This window comes from Nanorana parkeri, unplaced genomic scaffold (assembly GCF_000935625.1).
Source record: "Nanorana parkeri isolate BGI_ZX_2015 unplaced genomic scaffold, ASM93562v1 scaffold457, whole genome shotgun sequence".
Classification (NCBI taxonomy): domain Eukaryota; kingdom Metazoa; phylum Chordata; class Amphibia; order Anura; family Dicroglossidae; genus Nanorana; species Nanorana parkeri.
This window is the reverse complement of record NW_017306725.1, coordinates 1,071,660-1,090,842: the sequence shown is the minus strand read 5'-3', so window position 1 is coordinate 1,090,842 and position 19,183 is coordinate 1,071,660. Positions and strand designations below refer to the sequence as shown.

Sequence of the window (19,183 nt, the reverse complement as noted above, 5' to 3'; positions counted from 1 at the left end):
CTACCCAAACCTTTTAAAATGGAGTGCTAAGTAATAGCAAATGAGCACATTCTACATATATAGAAAATATATATAGAATATATAATATGGCTCCTTCAGAAAACCGACTGCAAATCTTCAGTCACAAGAAGATGTAATGTTATTTTACACAAAGCAGCTGATGAATAGTCGCAATAATATGGTTTTGTCATTTATTCCTCACACAATTCACCATTATTTGCAGTCAACAGTTACAATGGCAAAAAAAAGACATTTTGTCCTAATTCATACAGAAGAAAAAAGAGCTGTGTGTTCTTTAACAAGAACTTGGAGCCCTGGGAAGAAAGAGTTAAACATGTAGATGATAGACTACACGTACTGAAGTTCTTGTACTAGTGATAGTACCGCCATAAAGTTCTCTTTCTACAAACAGCACTTTACATGAAGCCCACGTAGTAAGCAATTTCCATAACCGTTCTTTTCTAAAGATTGCTATGCATTTTCTGCTTTTCAAGGTGTACAATGTTCTGAAAAACAGTAATTTAAATTGTGAATGCCTTGATGCGTACGCGCTACTTTCCCTTTTCTTTTGCTGAAGAAATGCAGTGGTAATCTAATGCACATTAAAGGGAGTTTAAAGGTTTTTTTTTCGTTTTTTTTTGCTAGAAAGTATAAAAGGGGGGAAAAAAAACACGCTTTACAGTACAATCTGGAGGAATGTAAACTAGATATGCCTTGTGGAAAATCAATATTGTGCTGGCTTGGTTTTCTGATCAATGTCATTTGAGTATTTAAAGCTAGCTCACATTTCAAGATTTCATCAGTATTCGTTCCCTGCAGGAGTTCTTGTCAGGCCTTTCAATAAAGTATTGTTCTTCCAATCGTTCCTTAAAATCTGGCCACAAGTGCCAGTTAGGCGAGAACACTGACACTGCACTTTATGCTACAACAGACTTCTTAAAGTAAAGTTCATTTTAACAAAAGAAAGCTGTATCAACACTAACAGTGCAATAGAAATATTTGTCTGGTGCAGTGTGGGGTCAGATTGGACAGGTGAGTTGTGATTGACTGATAATCAGCCAAAATTGGTTTTGGAACTGCATGCAATAGGTTGTGAAATTTAAAAGAACAGATATCTTAAGGTGCCCATACACCTTACGATTATCGGACGAAACGTTTCGTCCGATGATCGAATAGTCGTACGATTTTCGTACGACAGCCCTATCCTGCCCCGATTATCACAAGATTAATTTAGCCGTAATTAACAAGAAGCACCTGGACGAAATGCGGTAACTGATTTGTCGTATTTTCGTTCGCGCATGCGCAGTGTAGATTGTACGACTTTTGACAGACGGAAACGCCAGCAACCTTACGACAATCGTACGATCTAGCATTACGAAAAGTCGATCGCATACGATTATCGTACGATAATCGTAAGGTGTATGGGCACCTTAAAGCTGGGTATACACGGACAAAATTTCAGCTGATTATCAATGAACCAGCCAAAATTCGCTCAGTGGGTTGACCCTGTGCTGCCTAACATCCTTAGATTTCAAAAAAATCAAAGGAGCCAGACAGAGAATTGTTAATCAAACAGCACTTGCATCCAGTCAGTTGCAAGCACTGTTCTGGTACTTTGACAGCCAATGGGGCCAACCATGAAAATACAGTAGGTAATTCTTCTATGCATGCTGTTAAAGGAGAATTATGAGGCGAGTGATTTTCACTCATCCTCATAGTTCGAGCTGACCTGTGACAATTAAACTGTCACAGGTCGGCTCAGTAGATCGGAAGGGAGCGAACACGTCCGTCGCTCTCTCACTTCTCGATCTATCTCTGCAGAGAGCCGCGACTGTCACTCACGGCTCCCTGCAGAGATTCCCCCCACCCCATCATCCAGCGCTGACTGGCGGAACGGACAGGGGAGGGCACAGCTGGATCTGCCTCTGGATAGGCAGCTCCAGCTGTCAATCCGGCAGCTGGGTGGATCTCGACAGCAATGTCGGGATCTGTCCCGGCTGCGGCGTCTCAGTATACCGCTGTAGCTCGCGGTATACTGAGCTTAGGGTAACGGGAGGACGCTAGTTTGTGTTCTCCCGTTACCCTAAGGAGAACTATGGGGAGAAGCCCTGACCCCATAGTTCTCCTTTAAGTCATTAATCAATTCAACTACCCCCAACCCCCACCCCCCCTAACAGCCTTGCCCAACACCACACATCTTTGGCGGTGGCAGTGGGGCCCCTTTAAACAGACTCCTGGAGGCTATCTGTTTACATTATGTAAAGCCGACTGTTGGCTTTACAATGGAAGCTTTTTTAAAAAATGTAAAACAAAATTGTGTTACTCGTTGTAACCTCATCTTTTATATTTGACAAAAAATGGGTATTCCAAAAAAGTTGGGATGCTGTGTAAAATGTACATAAAAACAGGAAACAATGATCTGCAAATCTCATAAACCCATATTTTATTCACAATAGAAAATATATCAAATATTTAAACTGAGCGAATGGACCATTTTAACAAAAAAATTGCATCATTCTGAAATTGATGGCAGCAACACGTCTCGAAAAAGTTGGGACAGGGCAACAAAAAACTGGCAAAGTAAGTGGTAGTAACAAGGAAGAGCTGGAAGAACATTTTGCAACTAATTAGGTTAATTGGCAACAGATCAGTAACATGATTGAAAGATCAGTGTTGTTGAAAGAAGAGGGGATGCTGCACTGTGGTAAACATGGCCCTGCCCCAACTTTTTTGAGACGTGTTGCTTCCATCAATTTCAAAATGACCTTATTTTTTTCTTAAATGGTAAATTTTCTCGTTTAAACATTGGATATGTTTTCTATTTTCTGTAGTGAATAAAATCTGGGTTTATAAGATTTGCAGATCATTGTATTCTGTTTTTATGTAGATTTTACAGTGTCACAACTTCTTTGAAGTTATGGTTATAACATTTTTGGGTTTGATAAAGAGTTGCACTAATATCGTGCAACGCAAACATTTGCAACTGCCACCATTTTATTCTACAGAGTTTTGCTTTCAGAAAATATATAATGTTCGGGGGTTTTAAGTAATTTTCAGGCCTAAAATGTGGATAATAACATGTGCAAAAAAACAACAACAAAAAAAGGGCCTTGGCAGCGAAAGGGTTAAAGTGACCTACTAAGTTCGTACTCAGTAATCTGGAAGTATAACACTTACAGGTATATATTACCTCTCACAGAGAACACACTGCTCCCCCTGAAAATACCTTTATTGGTTTTTCTCTCCAGAAGAATGGCTCCACGTTTGTTTAGTCATCATCCAGGGTCACTATCACTATGCTGGCTCAGGGATGACACAGTCATGTAAATCCTGGTGCCTGTGTTCAAAAATGTCTGATGCAGATCAGCCCCTATTGCACCCTCTCACCTTGTGACTTGCTACAAAGTTATACTGTTGGGGAGAAGAGACAGCGGAAATGCTTTCTCCTGCCTGCAGCAGACCCATGGCATTATCTCAGCCTAGGCAAAGTCACCTGACTGGAGTTCAAGAACTGCTTTTGCGTCTTCGTTCACACCAGATCCATCACGATCCGTTTTTCAATTGATGCCAACAGACAACAACCCAAAGGGGGTTAATGAGACTAGTTCACACCGCTCCATTCCGTTGGGTTACATTGTGCTGGAAAAGAAAGTAGAACATGCACTGCTTTATTTTTTCAGCACAACCTAACGCAACACAGCAGTGTGAACCAAGCCCCGTATGATTAAGCTGCTGTTGCTGTATATGGTGACATGTTAGGAATGTATTTATGCAGATTAAAGGTCCACTTTAATTAGGGCTGCAACTAATCGACATAATCGATTATTGAAAAAGTTGTCAACTTCTTCAATAATCGATTAATCGGCTTCCGATCAGTTGGCCCTGTTCACAGCTCCACACGCTGTGCGCCGTACCTCCTCCCCACCTCACGCTCGCCGCTGCCAGACCCGCCCGCATCCATGCTCCACACGCCGCACACTCACTGCCCACCCACATCTACGATCGGCACAGGGACGCGGGGAGATGTAGTAAGGAGGAGCAGGTGTGGGGTGATGACAGCCACCGATAGACAGGCCCGATCTCAGAAGCAAGTTGCTGGAAGACTGCTCAGGTAAGCATGCACTTTCCCACACTGTATGTATAATGTATTGCTGGGATTTGTTGTACTCTTCTATAGCTGGTGATATTCTGCATTGCACGGTATAATGTACTATTGCTGGGATTTGTTGTACTCCTCTATAGCTGGTGATATTCTGCATTGCGCTGTATAGAGGACTACAAATCCCAGCAATAATACATTATACAGTGGTGCAATGCTGAATACCACCAGCAATAGTACATTATACAGCGCAATGCAGAATGCCTCCAGCTATTATGTACTATTGCTGGGATTTGTTGTATTCCTCTATAGCTGGTGGTATTCTGCATTCATTGCTGTATAATTTTACACTTTCCATTTCACTATATTGCACACCACACTATCTTTCTTTTTTACTTCCACCGCTCCAAGCTTGCTCCTGTGATGGACTACAACCTCAATACAAACTAGTAGTCCCATCACTGGAGCCTTTTTTTAAACTTTATTTTATTGTTTATCCGATTAACCGATTAATCGAACCTAATAATCGGCTAACTAATCGATTTTGAAAATAATCGTTAGCTGCAGCTCTAACTTTAATAGTACCAAGCATTTAGAAATTGTGATTATCCACTCACAATATAGACGGCGTGCACGTTTCATCTGTTCTAATAAACGGCAGTGTTTTTGTGCGATGCTGGCATTGTGTGAAACCTTTCTTCCTGCTTTCACACATGTGATGACTACATTAGTGGAGTCCCTTTTGTCTTCACTCTGGCGTTCCGTCCCTCGCTGTTTCCTTTTGTTTTCCCAGGTGCTGCCTCTGTCAGTGTTATTTTTGTGTACCGCTGTGTAATGCTCTGTGCCTTGTTTCACTCAAGCTGAGAGCTTAGTTAGATGATTTCACCAAAGTGCCTTGTGTTATTCCCAGCAATGCAGACACAATAACCGAGACAATCATCTCATATAGGTCGACTTGTCAAAATGAGTCTCTTTCTCCCCAGTCATGGAACTGTTTTAAATTGCAATTACAACACACAGTACTCATGTCATGTTCCTTCAGATTGTATTTGTATGGATACTGCAGATAGTATTCTATATACTCACCTGCCTATGAATGATTAAAGCGATTCTGTCATTTGGTGAAAACATTTGAAGAGGTAGCTTGTAAAATTAGAAGCTTTGGACTTGCCTCTGTGGTAGTCGTAACTGAAATGTACGTTCACTTGAAGGGTTCTGCCACTGCTAAATGACTTGTCTGGGTTTGTTGGATAGTGTGCCCACCAAGTGCCGTGGTTCCTTCCACATATGGCACACACTAGTAAAGTAGGGGTGGGCAGGTGAAACCACAGTGTCCAGTAGGGGGCACACTATCTGACACACCCAGTATGGGAGGTTTGAGTACAAAGCTTCTTAATTTTACAGGCTGCATTTCCTTCATTTTTTTTTCTACATAGCGACAGAATCACTTTTAAAAAATGGAAATCAATATGAGTTCTCCGAGAAAGGATAGTCTAAAGCTAAACAAAAATAAAACGGTGAAATATAGACAGATTAGTAACACAAGCAGGATATGTTTATCATAATGGCACTTGTGGGGCAGTGCCAAGGGCAGCCAGGTTAAGGGAATCAGCACCAAGCCTCAATATGTACAAACTGTGGTAATGTTTTTCTTAGTCGGTTGTATTATTTTGTATGTAAGTAAAAGAAGGAAAACAACTGTATGTGGAAGGGTGTACGGGGGATGTTGAGAGGAGTTTTTATTATTCAGGAAACATTAAACCATGTCTCCTTTCTCTTGTTGGTGGTCAGTATAGTTGACTGTAGCTCTGTATATTAGGTAAACTTCATGCTACCTCCATATCAAATTCTGGCATTCATTATTATTAAACTAATCACATGACTTAAGAGGCCTAGCTAATACAAAAGGGTGTCATCATTCAAGTGTGAGTTGGGCAGTATCGTACCTAAATCGGGGCCTGAACATAAGCTGGGCCGGCCACATGCATTGTAAAGCTGGCCACACACTTATCCATTTTCGTGCGTGAGTGTGCCACTGTCCATATACCCAGTGACTGCAGCTGATTGGCTCTAGTCACCGTTCAGCTGAGAATTTCTGGACCAACTCCTTTGACAAAAGTTGATTTATGAATAGAAGGAGCTGGTGCTGACATGACTACATGCTGGTCAATCGGCCCAGTCAGCACTCCTCCATTTGACAAAAGTTGATATTTCAATTGACTGCTGTTGGAAAGAGCTATATATGGCCAGCTTTACCAACATCAATGCAATATTTAAACATAAAAGAATTGAAAATACATTTCTTCATGAAGGGCAGATACCGAACATGACACACCCCTGCTCAGTATTTTATATAACACTCACCTATTTGCATGGCATAGTTTTATCTAATTCAATGGGGTTGGTTTACTAAAGGGAGATAGGACGTTTACTTAGCAAGGGAATTTTCCCTTACATTAGGTAATGAGGTGAAGCTCTGCTGACTCCCATCCAATCATGCAAGCAAAAAGATTTTAGATTGTAAGCTCTCATGGGCAGGGCCTGTCTTGATTTGTATTGTAATGTCTTCCTTATATTGTACAGTGCTGCACAAACTATTGGCGTTATATAAATCCTGTATGATAATACTTTTTTCTCTCATGTGATGGTTTTCTTTGCAAAGTGAATTTTCACCACACTGACTAAGGTAAGGGAAAGTTCCCTTGCAAAGTGAACAGCCTATTCGCCTTTAGTAAATCACCCCACCCCCCCCCTTGTTTCAGCCATTTCAGCACAAAGTTGCATTCCTTATCGTTTATTGAACACAACTAGAGCTCATGATAATCATCTTTTTTTTTATTGCAGCTGGAAGGAGAAGGTGGCATGACTTTTGACCCCATGTTGGACCATCTAGGCATATGCTGCATTGAATGTAGAAGAAGCTACACCCAGTGCCAGAGAATCTGTGAACCTCTGCTTGGCTACTATCCCTGGCCATACAATTATCAGGGGTGCCGCTCAGCTTGTAGAGTCATCATGCCCTGCAGCTGGTGGGTCGCCCGGATCCTGGGAGTTGTGTAACTTGAATGGCATTGAAATGACAGATGGAAATAACTCCAGAATAAAAAGAAAAGGCCAAATTGAAAAGAAGCGGTATCAGAAAAAAATAAATTTGACATGATTTTGTTGTAAATAAAGACCTAAGTTAACATGTGATGGTCACATTCATTGAATAGAATGTGTTCAGTTCTTAGGCATGATCTCTGTATGGAACGTGCAATAGTCTACATGGGAATTTTCCTACACTTTACCCTTTTTTTTTAAATTTTATTTCTGGATTAGCCTTTTCATGTAGAAACCTGTCCCGCCATGAGACATATTTGCTGACATGATTTAGAGAAACGTTCATTTCTAAAGGTTAACTTGACTGGCTGCCGTGTTTCACATTTCTGTAGCTTGATGTAAATAAATCTCAAGTGAATTTGCACCCTGTTGTTATTGAAACCGATCCATTTCAAACAGCGGAAAGCAGTTGATGCCAGCTTGTTACTTGCTGCTGTTTCCAATCAGTAATTTCTCCATAGATGGGGGAAGAACGTATTTGACAGAAACTATTTATATTTTTGACAATGTAATGTATAACACAAGTTTAGCTAATTTTATACCAATCACTGCAATAAAAAGAATAATTACTTTTTTTTTCCATGGAATGGGCTGTAATTCTCCTATGCAAATGAGTTATTTTATGTAAAAAAACAAAACGCTTTGCTTCCTTGTCAATCTAAATAAACTTGCGCTAATGATATCCATCGTTTGCCTAGTGTAGCCACTGAATTCTAAACAGAGATGGCTAATGTGTTATTTCAATCAGATTAATCTGATTCCAGGAAGATTGAATTCTTTAATTTTTCTGAATGTGTCCAGCCTACAGAGAATCATGCAGCTTGTGCATTCCATCATTCTCCACACACTTGGCAGATGTGCATACACATAGGGGCAACTGTTTTGTCTGGAAAACATGATTCCTTTAATATTTCTCTCTCGCTCTATATATATATATATCTATCTATATGCCGATAGATAGTGCCCTAACATGGACTAGTCGCTGACGGCCACAATTCGCACGTTCAGACCCAGATTTTCGGCTGACAGTCCAGTCTTTAAACACTTTAACAACAGCTGCTCTTGAACATTTAACGAATTCTGCTGTTTTGCCACAGCAAATGTGTTCCATAATCAAAGCCAAGGACCGTCCAATGATTAGTGTGGGACCATTTTTATGGTCAGGCAGTGTATTAGAAACCTCCAACAAAATACCTCCATGGATATGTCTGCAGAAAGTTGCAAGTGTACACTCTCACTCCAATGACCATCACTCCTACAAAACCTTTTATAAAATGTAGTAGGTATTAAGAGCAGTAGAACTATTTTTCATTTAAAGGGAAACTGTCGTATATTTTGAGTGTACATTTCCTCCTAGGTAACCATTACAAAAATAAGGCAATGTGACTTTTACATTTTTATCTGCTCGCTCTTCCATATTCTCATGATGGATTGTCATATACAGCTTTGTAGATCTTCCCTCGAGAGTCTCTATATCAAACAACTGCAGTTAACATGCTTGCTGAGAGATAACTCGCCTTGTTAAATAGAGATAAAAAAAGGACAAAATATGATACAATCCATCATTAGCATTAACAAAGCAGTTTTTGTTTTCTCTAATATAGGTTTATTAGTGGCTCATCCTGCTGGTAGATCTGCTATTTTTCCACTTTCTGTAACTAGCCAGGAAAAGTGGCAGTCACAGGGTTGGGACAAACCATTACACTCTACCGGGGGTTCTTATATCAGTCAGCTGTTAAGTGTTATCTGGAGTTAGGCTTTAATTTGTTTGTCTCTTACTTAGTCCACTTACAACTACATATCCATCTAAAACTACACTGTCCACAGGGTGACAATGCTGCTATGCAATTTTATTGTAGACCCAACTGCTCATCTCCTTCTTAAAGGAAGTGGAAAAATAATGGATTTACCCCTCAAGATCATCGGGTAATAAAACTATGTTACAGGGGGGACTCGTATTGAACGTATTAATTGATTAACATACTAGGTGTTCGCTGAATGGCTGCTGTGCTGATCAAGCAACCCCTCTGTGTTTTTAGAGGGGAAGACCCTTAACACAGTAGCAGTACCAGGACCCAGAAGATCGCTGTAAAGCACTGTAGCGGATCTGGCTTCTACAGTGTTTTACAGAATCCCTGTGGCCCTAATCGATTTTGAAAATAATCGTTAGCTGCAGCTCTACTTCCATGTATAAAATATATATACTTACATAGTGCCAGGTTGGACCAATGTAAATGTACATAACTATTGATAATTGGTGTTCAGCAGTAAGTGCAGTAACCCAAAGCAACGAATTTATCGTGTACTGGGTCATAGTAAAAAATATTGATTGGTTGCAATTAGGGATGCACCGATACTCGTACTCGCCCAAATGCTCCGATACCTAGCACGAGTACTTCCTGTATCAGGAAGCCGGCAGCGCATCATTACACACTGCCCGGTTTCCTGATTGGCCAGGAAACGGCTCCATGCTCTCTCGTCACTTGTGATGAGAGAGCATGGAGCCGACTTCCCAGCCAATCAGGAAGCCGGGTAGGGTGCAATGACGCGCTGCCCGGCCTCCCGATTGGTCAGGAAGTTAGCAAATCCGGAAAGCCGGGCGCCATGTAATGATGCAGCGCCCGGCATTCTGATTGGCCGGGAAGCTGGCGTCATGCTCCCTCGTCATCTCATGAATCATAATATTAAGAAAGTGACCATAAAGCATTAGTTTGTATTGCTTTAGAAAAAATGTGACCTGTCCCTTCAAGAAAAATTATCGGTAATTGGTATCGGTGAGTACTTGATCAAAAGTATCGGTACTCGGTTTTAAAAAAGTGGTATCGGTGCATCCCTAGTTGCAATGTATTACTGCACTGAATAATTCAAATTGTTGAATAAGCATGTACAGTATATGGTTTGCAGTCACCTGAACAGACTTGGTAGACTTGCATTGTCAAATAAGAACAGTAAGAAGTATCATCTGAAAATGAAATACATACAGTGTATAATTATACACAGAAAATAATATTTAGCTAACATTACAGGGCCGAAGATGAATGTGTAGCTAACCGTGATTTGTCTATTAGAATGGAAGTGGATCTTTATAGATCAACAGAGAATAGGTGTCAAAAAAAACAATGATTACATACAAATAGACTCCCAAGACTTTTAGCATGCTTAGTTTCTGAAATTTACATGTAGTGACATTTTGCTACGTGAACATATACATGGAAGCAAACTGGTGTAGGCATTGAAGATAATGGATAGCACTTTCACTGATTACACAGTATGAGTTATAATGCAGTGTACCTGAAAGTAATTATTTAATCAACGTTTAACTTGCGTGTTTTACTGCATTTTATGTAGACGTGGCATGCAGTGATAAAGATGTTCCTTCTAGTGGTCATCTGTATGTCTAACAACTTAAATGAAGAATTTAGGAATGGTCACAGAATTGTCAGTAAGACATCTGCCTATCCACAAATGCTTAGCAGCTGCCTAAATCTGCCTTAAGGTCCCCACACACCTTACGATAATCGCGGGAAATCCCGCGATCGTATTATTATCGTAAGGTGTGTGGAAGCCGTGCGACCTCTACTACTGTAAGGTCGCACGACTTTAAACTTACGAACATGTTTGCAAACCTGCCCGAGCATCGTACGATGTTCGGCGGGTGTGTAGCATGTTCGTAAGATGGACGGGCCGGTGTGCGTAAGCGCACACTGCCTGTTCGGCATTGCGGTCATCGGAAGCCCGCCCCATCAGGGCGTTTTTTTAAGTACCTTACAACCATCGCAAGACAAAAGTCTTGCGATGGTTGTAAGGTGTGTGCCCAGCCTTAGCCTCTGTAGGTCAGGTGAAGGTATTAGCAGTGAATGTACAGGGAAATGCTTGCTCCATTGTCTCCATAGGATATACTTTGTATATGAGGAAACAAATGTAATAACAATTTATAACAGAAAAGAAAAAAATGTCAACTAAGACTGAATTTCTGTAGGAGTAAAATGGTGACCTTACAGGAAATGGAAGGCAAAATTAAGGAAAGATGGGTAAAAACAATTGAGATGCTAAAAAAAAAAAAGCTTAATTACACTAAACTCAGGATTAAACCGTAAAAAAATGCATTCAAGTACCTTATGAACAAAAATGCATCTTATTTGTATATCACTCGGCTGTAGATCCATAAATCATCTCTGAATTGGTGCTGACACTGTCCTTCCTTCTGGAGGGTGGCTACTTTTGTTCCCCATGGTCCCTGTGTGTGTTGTAAAGTAGTCACCACTCCCGCAATGGACTACAATCTCACATTTAGTTTTCAAATTTGTATCGAGATTGTAGTCAATCACAGGAGCGAGTTTGGAGCAGTGGCTACTTTACAAGAATGGTTTGAGGAACACAACAAAGTTTGAGGTGTTGATGTGGCCTCCAAATTCTCCAGATCTCAATCCAATTAAGCAACTGTGGGACGTACTGAAAAAACAAGTCCGATCCATGGAGGCCCCACTTCGCAACTTACAGGACTTAAAGTATCTGCTACTGATGGCTTAATGCCAGATACCACAGCATACCTTTAGCCCTGGTCCACACCTAGGCGTTTCTGAGCAGTTCGAAAAGTGCTTTTAACTGCCCAACACAGGAAATCCCATGATTTTCAATGGCCCTGGTTCACACCTGAGCAGGAAAACCCCAGATGCCTGAAAAGATACAGGAGCTTCTTTGGGCAGTTAAAAGCGCTTTTTCTCCCCATAGACTTCATTGGAAATGCACAAAAACGCGCAACAGAAGCATGTTGCACATTTTCGTTAGTGTTTTTGCGTGTTTATAATCGCATCCTTCCATTGCCACAATGGTTTATGAACTGCCAATCAAAACGCGCATACAAATGTGCACAGCGCACATAAACGCGCAAATAACCGTGACACCTAGGTGTGAACCAGGACTTGGAGATCTAGTGGAGTCCATGCTTTGGTCAGGGCTGTTTTAAAATGCGAAGCGTTCTCAAAGTCTGCAGAGCTTGTTTCAGGACAGTGGCTCAAAGTACCAAAGCCAGTGATTGAACTGTGATGACCACATGCAAAAGGGCCAAAAAGCGTGCTCTGTACCATGCGATCGCTGTGACCAGTTATAGCTATCCCAAGTGTAAACCCTGGCTGCATTTCTGTACACTTGAGCAATGTAAGTCTACGCAAGGGTACATAGAAAATATTTTGGCCTAGACCCTTGAAGCCCGGACAACCCTTGCAGAGCAATGGTATTGCACAACCCTATAAAGGAAGTATAGGTAGAAGAGCTTACAGATCGCTGCCCCTGCCTAGGAGTCTCTTTAATAACCACCAAGATACAAGGGGTGGTAAATGCTCTGATTGTAATGTAGCTGGTGTGACCAAGATTACAACTGTCAGACATCACTCTTGAAAACATACCTGTAGGAAGTGTTTAGAATGTCTCTTTGGTAATCATGGCAGAGTAGTGGTAGGCCACTGCAGAAGGTTTCTTTGGAAGCATACTGGAGAGGTACCTGTTAAAAGGTCAGTTTGTACATGATCCTAGCAGACATGTCTATATATATATATAAAAGACACAAGAGAACATTCTACATAAAGGTTATATGGATCCTTGGTTGGACAGGCTTGCATTTCTTGGGATGGAACTAGTACCAGGCAGGAGAGTGCCCATGTGGGTGGTAGGCGTCATCTGAAAGAAGGAAAGAGTTATCTCATGTGTATACAGTAGAGCTCAGAGAAGTTGAGCATTGCTTGCGTGTTCCGAACCTTGGGTTTAAACAGAGAGGGGAAATATGTTACAGACTAACACTGCCACTGTGTAAAACGGCATATTCAGCTTGGTCCAGCATCTAGAGGTCTCGGAGCAGGTGTGGGACTGACTGTCATGTGGATGCACTCCCCACAAAAGAGCAATCAGTCTGACCAGCCAGAGCTCCTTCCTCCCTGACCCGTCCTGACAATAAGCACATAAACAATGTTGGCGAGTAGACCAAGTCATTGACAGAGCTCTACTCTTGGAGTGAAACCTCATAAAATATATATAAATATATACACACATACCGTCACGTTACTCTAAACTGGGTTGGATAAAACGTTTTGTCTAAAAGGCGTCATTCTAGGAAAGGAAAGTGTACACTATTCAATCCACTATCACTCTCTGGAGACATTTGCAGGACATGATATATATACACGCTTTTTGAAAAAACTAAAAGCAATAAAAATTCATCTTTGCAAACATTACCATGGCAACTGAAACCTGATTGGCTCCTATGCTGTACTTTGCACATTAGAATGACTCCTTTTCCTACCTTTGTGAATAAGCTATTTAGCAGACAAGTGGAAGCATAACAAAAGGGGACTTTATATTGCATACTCAAAGTGCAACTTCACTTTAACCAAAAACGGTCCTTGCCCCATGAACCCCAAGATATCCGATCTTGTTTTTATAATCGTTTTGTTTTTTTTTGCTTTGCTGGCAGCACAAATGATCAACCAAAGAGACTTAACACATGCACAAAAATGAATGTGGGATCTGTCAGAGTATAATGGCAGTCTTCTGGAGCATGTGCTAAGCTGTTGACGAGGGCTACTATTCTACTCTATAGCAGGGCCCACTGTCACCACACCAGGTGTCTGTGTTTGGAATTTTGCACATAATCACATTTAGGTTGCAACGGATGTAAGCATGACCAAGATGGAATCTTCAGGGGTGAGTGTTCCTAAAATCTAGGAAAGTAAAAGTAGCGCTTTACAGCTGGCCACAGATACTAGAGAGATAAACAGGCTTGCTCTAACTGCCCAAAGGCATGTGTACGGCAGGGCTTCCTTAAAGTCATGTCAGGCAACTTAAGGGGAGTGGGAAGGCAGGTGTGCTGTACCGCAGGTGTGCTGCAGACAACTGGAATGTACCAATCTTTCCATCATATATAATGCTGTAGAGTTTGCACCTTTTTTTCAGCTAAACATGTATTTTTAAATTGTTGGCTGGTTAGGGTCACCACATTGCATTGTCTGAAATAGCCGATTGTCTACAGTCCACAGGAGGAGGAGAACAGTCTATATTTGAATGTATTTACTGAAGTGCTCACAGCCTGAATGTTAACAGTAATACATATTCCTTAACTCATTTGCTTTGATATTTTTAAGATATTATAAATATGTAGCTGCCTGTCACATTGGGACTGGAATAATTTCCATTTAAATATATGCATATTATACTTTCAAAAACAAAGTCGTCTTTTATTTTCCCCGTTACTTCTCCATCTGTACTGAGTTTACACCTGTACAAATCAATTTGCTTTATTTGGTGACAAACATATGAATGATATGCAGTGTAAAACTCCCGCTGTTCGATTGCTTATTTCCAGTAATGTCAGGCAGCCATCAGTATTTTGGACTTGCTATGCAAATCAAATGGGACATCAAGTCTCCCTGTTAATGTATAAATTACAAAGTACTAGACTGTACATTTCCATGAGCTTAGCTAGAGCTTCTGCAGCTTAAAACCAAAGTGGGGGGAGAAAGAAAAACAAGTGACAGTTTATTGGAAAAAGTATATTTGTATTTTGCTTTTCATAAAAGGGCAAACAATAAGGAAACTGAAAGATTTACAACAGACTGTCAGGTGTGATGACATTTACCACCCTGATTACTAATAAAATAGCTTGATGCGCATTCGGAATTATACTTCAGATTCCCGAGCTGGCTCCTTCCTGTAAATCTGTATTAATGGAGAGGGTAGACTTGTGATTTAATCCTTTACAACATTTAACAGAAGCCACGAACACAAAGCATTGCCAATGTGACATTCTGGAGTAAAAGAACAGCGTTCTGAAAGAGCACATGAGGTGGAAGAAAATAAAAGGCTGAACGTTGGGCACCACATTGCTTAATAAACACAGATCACATTCTGACTGCACTCCTGAGAGACGGAAATCAGAATTTCTTCCATTCCATGTCATCTGGAGGATTCACATCAACTTTCCTTTTGCCCACATCCATCCAGTTTGTGCTGAGGACTGTGCCACCAGACTCCATCTGTAAGACAGAGAAACATTGTCAGCAGGCATAGCAAAGCTAGTGTAGTGTGAAGGACACTTGTACAGATGTGCACAACACCAACCAATAGTTATAGCTGACTCAACAGAGTGGAAAAACGAGTCAAGTTTTTGTGCCTCCATCTGGCAGATTTCCCCTCACTTCCTGTCCCGTGAATAACAGGACAGAGGGTGAGAGGAAGCTAGGGTCACCGAGAAGACAGAGCACAAAACAAAACAATGTTCTAAGCACTCCTTACAAAATAAGTGAGCTTTTCTGACTGTCTGTCACATCTGATAGATATTGTATCCCAATCTGTAGTGTATTCCTTGTGGCTGCCCATTACAGGGATAAGCGGGTTTAGCTTAAAACTCTCCAATGAGACCACAGGACAGCCAAAAAAGAAAAAACTCATTGCTATCCCCAATACAAAACTAAAAAACACAAATGCAGAGAATGATTCAGATAGACGTATACAACACTGAGGTTGCAATGTAATGAAGGTGCATGACAAACATTGTGTTTACCACAAATATGATTTGAAAGAAGTGATGAAGACAAATCATCCTCGGATCCTTTAGACAGATTTTGTAAGCAGCATGTATAAAGTGAGCCCTTCAGGTATACCAAGGTTTTGAACATAACGGAACTCCCCATAATAAGACACGGCTCTTTTACTAGCCCTGGCACATTAGTATGGTGTACCTGTGTATGAAGGCCAGGAATCTGCATGCAGAAATGATCAGAACACAAGTTTGTGAAGAAATGTGGCAGGTTTATGCAAACAAAATGATTATTATACAGGATTTATATAGCACCAACAGTTTGTGCAGCGCTTTACATTATAAGGAAGACATAACAGTTACAATACAATTCAAGACAAGATGGTAAGGAGGGCCCTGTCAGTGAGAGCTTACAACAAAATTAATTCACATTGGTGACAACTGTTTACTTTTGCTGGAATAGTGGGGGGGGGGGGGTTGTTTTGTTAAAAATTGTTCATTGTATTGCTTTTGTTTTTAATCATCTTAGGTTTTGTTTTTTTCCTTTAACCATATGTACTATTGTTAGGCAGGAAACTTTATTCACATTGTCCAGTCTTCACAGGACGAGAGCAGCTCTAACTTTTGTCCATCCATCAGTGGTGGGCACTTACGCACACTCACTGGTGAGGGGTTTTAGTAGTGTTGAGTCTTGTGCCAGGATTGCCAGTTCTCACTATAAACCATCCATTGACAATACCCCACCCCCATTTTCTTCTCGTCTTAGGTGTCTACCCTCATAAGTACAAAAACCAGTAACCACATGAAGAATTTCTACTTAACAGTACAGAGCTACATTTGGTAGTTTGCAAGACACAATGGGGGGAATTTATCATAGCAATTGGCGAGTGTTCGAACCTGCACGGGATATATTTGACTCACTTTGCGCCAGATTTATGATGCTAGTGTAATGTTGTTCATAGATGAGGTTTAATAGACTCCAGGAAAGAAGACTTGTAACTACAGGCAAAAAGCTTAACTGTTTCTTCTTGAAGAAGCAATTGAAAAAGTAGTGCAAGCTCAGGTCAAAACAGGGGCACATGTTAAAAGACAGATTTGCACATAAAAAAATGGATCTAGAGGCTAAAACTGACGCAATTCATTTAATAAATTCCCCCCATTGAGTCTATTGTGTCAATGTTTGTTTAAAAAAATGCATCAAGTCTTGAAATATTTACTTAATTTAGACTTCAACCCCAAGATTGTAAGCTCTCATGTATTGTAATGTCTTTCTTATATTGTAAAGCGCTGCACAAACTGCAATATAAATCCTGCATAATAATAATATGCAAGACCACTTAACATTGGTGGAGGTGGCCTGAGAGGATTACATGGTTGCTGACAACCAATAGCGCTGCCTGAACACATTTCATGCTGCCTTACCGTGGTCATGTGACATTCCAGCAGGAGCCAAACATAGCTTGGAGCGGTGGTAGTCATGTACATATATGAAACATTTTTCTCAGCAGATCGCATACGTTAGGCAATGAGGGTACAAAGCAGACTTGAGTTATTTATGGGTACTGATACAACGAATGCCTGTCATGTCACCTGAACAGCACCAAAATATTTTCCTCAGCACATTCAAAGTAGAAATGGAGCAGGGCTGGCTCATACATCAGTAATTGCATTACCAGGCGAGCAATGCATGCATTGTGAATAATCTTTACACTTCATACAAAAGGTGCTTTTCTCTTACTAAATTTCAGACATCTAACTTCACGCTGCTAAAATGGAAGTTCTTTTAAATGTTATTAGTCACATTCGATTTTCATTAAACAGAGCTAGCCGGATTTTATTGCACAAAAAGATTATGTTAATTTTCTTTTCTGCATCAGTCATTTTTCAATCCCAAAGCTGATGCAGTTGCAGTCCTGGGAAAAACAGTATTTCAAGAACAAAAAGTCATTGCAATCCATTTTATGAGCATGACACAGAATTTTACATTATTATTTTGTTTTTAATGAAATAGATCTCTACCAATGGATTTAACAATAAAGAAGAGAAATTAAATGAATGGAAGACCGTTGAAAAATAAAGCCATAAATTCACAACCAGCATAGTAAATCTAACTGGGATACATTACAGAGCTAAGGCTGGTAGTGGGGGAAACATTCATCCCTGCACATAAATGGACAAGTAGCTCTGAATCTAAATAGGGCAGCTGTCTCACTGGTTAGAAAAACTACCATGTAGTAGATGCATAGTCACCAGCTGTAGCCTATAGCTTATATTGGCCCCAACTGATTTAGCTGCCAGTGGGTTGAAGCACTGCTTAAATCACGGTTTAACAACTCTAGTCCTTTGGTACCTCAGGCATGACATGTTTTTAGGATTTACATATGCAGGATATAATGGCTCCTGATACAGTGACAAAGAAATGCTGTAAAGTAAGGATGACTTCATAAACAACACAATAAATAGTTCTTATTTTACAATTAGCAACCTACAAATTATATAAAACAGAAAAAAAGAAGTGAAATAAAAATGTAGTATGTCCATCTTTTACCTTTAAAACAGCATTCATTCTCCTAGGTACCCTTGCACACGCAGCTTAAGGAACTCAGTGGTAGGTGGTTCCAAGCATGTAGGAGAACTAACCACATTCCTTCTTTAGACTGTCTCTTCATGTCATCTCAGACTGACTCAATAATGGTGAAATTGGGGCTCTCTGGGGGTGATACCATTTCTTCAAGGACTCCTTGTTCTTTTCACTAAAGAGAATTCTTTATGATTTTGGCTGTATGTTTGGGGCCATTGTCCTGCTGCAGAATGAATTTGGGACCAATCATCAGTCAGACAGGACTGATGGTATCGCATGATGGATAAGCATCTGCCTGCACTTTTCTGCGTTGAGGAGACCATTAATTCTGACCAAATCTCCAACTCCATGTGCAGAAATGCAGCCTCAAACCTGCAAGAAACCCCCACTTTGCTTGAGTGTTGCTGCAGACATTCATTATTGAACCGCTCTCCAGGCCTTTGATTCCAAATCTAGAATCAGCAGTCCAGAACATCTGCGGTCATTTTTTCTGCACACGAGTTTTTGTGCACAGACGAGTCACTTGGCGGTGGCGCCCCCTCCCTCTGCGGTGCCTGGGACCGAGAACACCGCCTCAGTGACTGCTCGTAGAGAGAAGGAAGAGAGATCAGCATTTCCCCCACCGCTGATCTCTCCCCCTCCTCTCTCTAAAGTCGGAAGCGATGTCTATTACATAATTTCCGCCTTTAGCTGTCATTTATCTGGCTGAGAGCCAGAGAAGAAGCTGATAAAGCAGATCTCTGCTTCATGGGTTTCTTTGGGGGTCCCTAGGTGACATTATGGGTCTTGGAGACCCCTGAGGTCCCCATTAAGAGGACCTGTCTTTGTTTTCTAGCTATAACATAGGGGGCTTTTTAGCAATCAAGTTAAGTGG

General features: G+C 40.8%; 2 protein-coding genes across 3 annotated transcripts in view; one reads left to right on the top strand and one right to left on the bottom strand.

Moving 5' to 3' along the window:
• LECT1 (leukocyte cell derived chemotaxin 1) overlaps positions 1 to 7,742 on the top strand; it is a 62,315-nt gene extending 54,573 nt beyond the window's left edge. For both annotated transcript variants that reach the window (XM_018560477.1, XM_018560478.1), the window contains one exon: positions 6,944 to 7,742. In XM_018560477.1, the coding sequence (XP_018415979.1) occupies positions 6,944 to 7,159 (216 nt within the window). In that variant the 3' untranslated portion in view covers positions 7,160 to 7,742. The remainder of the gene's footprint in view (positions 1 to 6,943) is intronic.
• Positions 7,743 to 14,526: 6,784 nt separating this feature from the next.
• SUGT1 (SGT1 homolog, MIS12 kinetochore complex assembly cochaperone) overlaps positions 14,527 to 19,183 on the bottom strand; it is an 88,813-nt gene continuing 84,156 nt past the window's right edge. Inside the window, exon 13 of the mRNA XM_018560475.1 lies at positions 14,527 to 15,225. Within this exon, the coding sequence (XP_018415977.1) occupies positions 15,124 to 15,225 (102 nt within the window). The 3' untranslated portion in view covers positions 14,527 to 15,123. The remainder of the gene's footprint in view (positions 15,226 to 19,183) is intronic.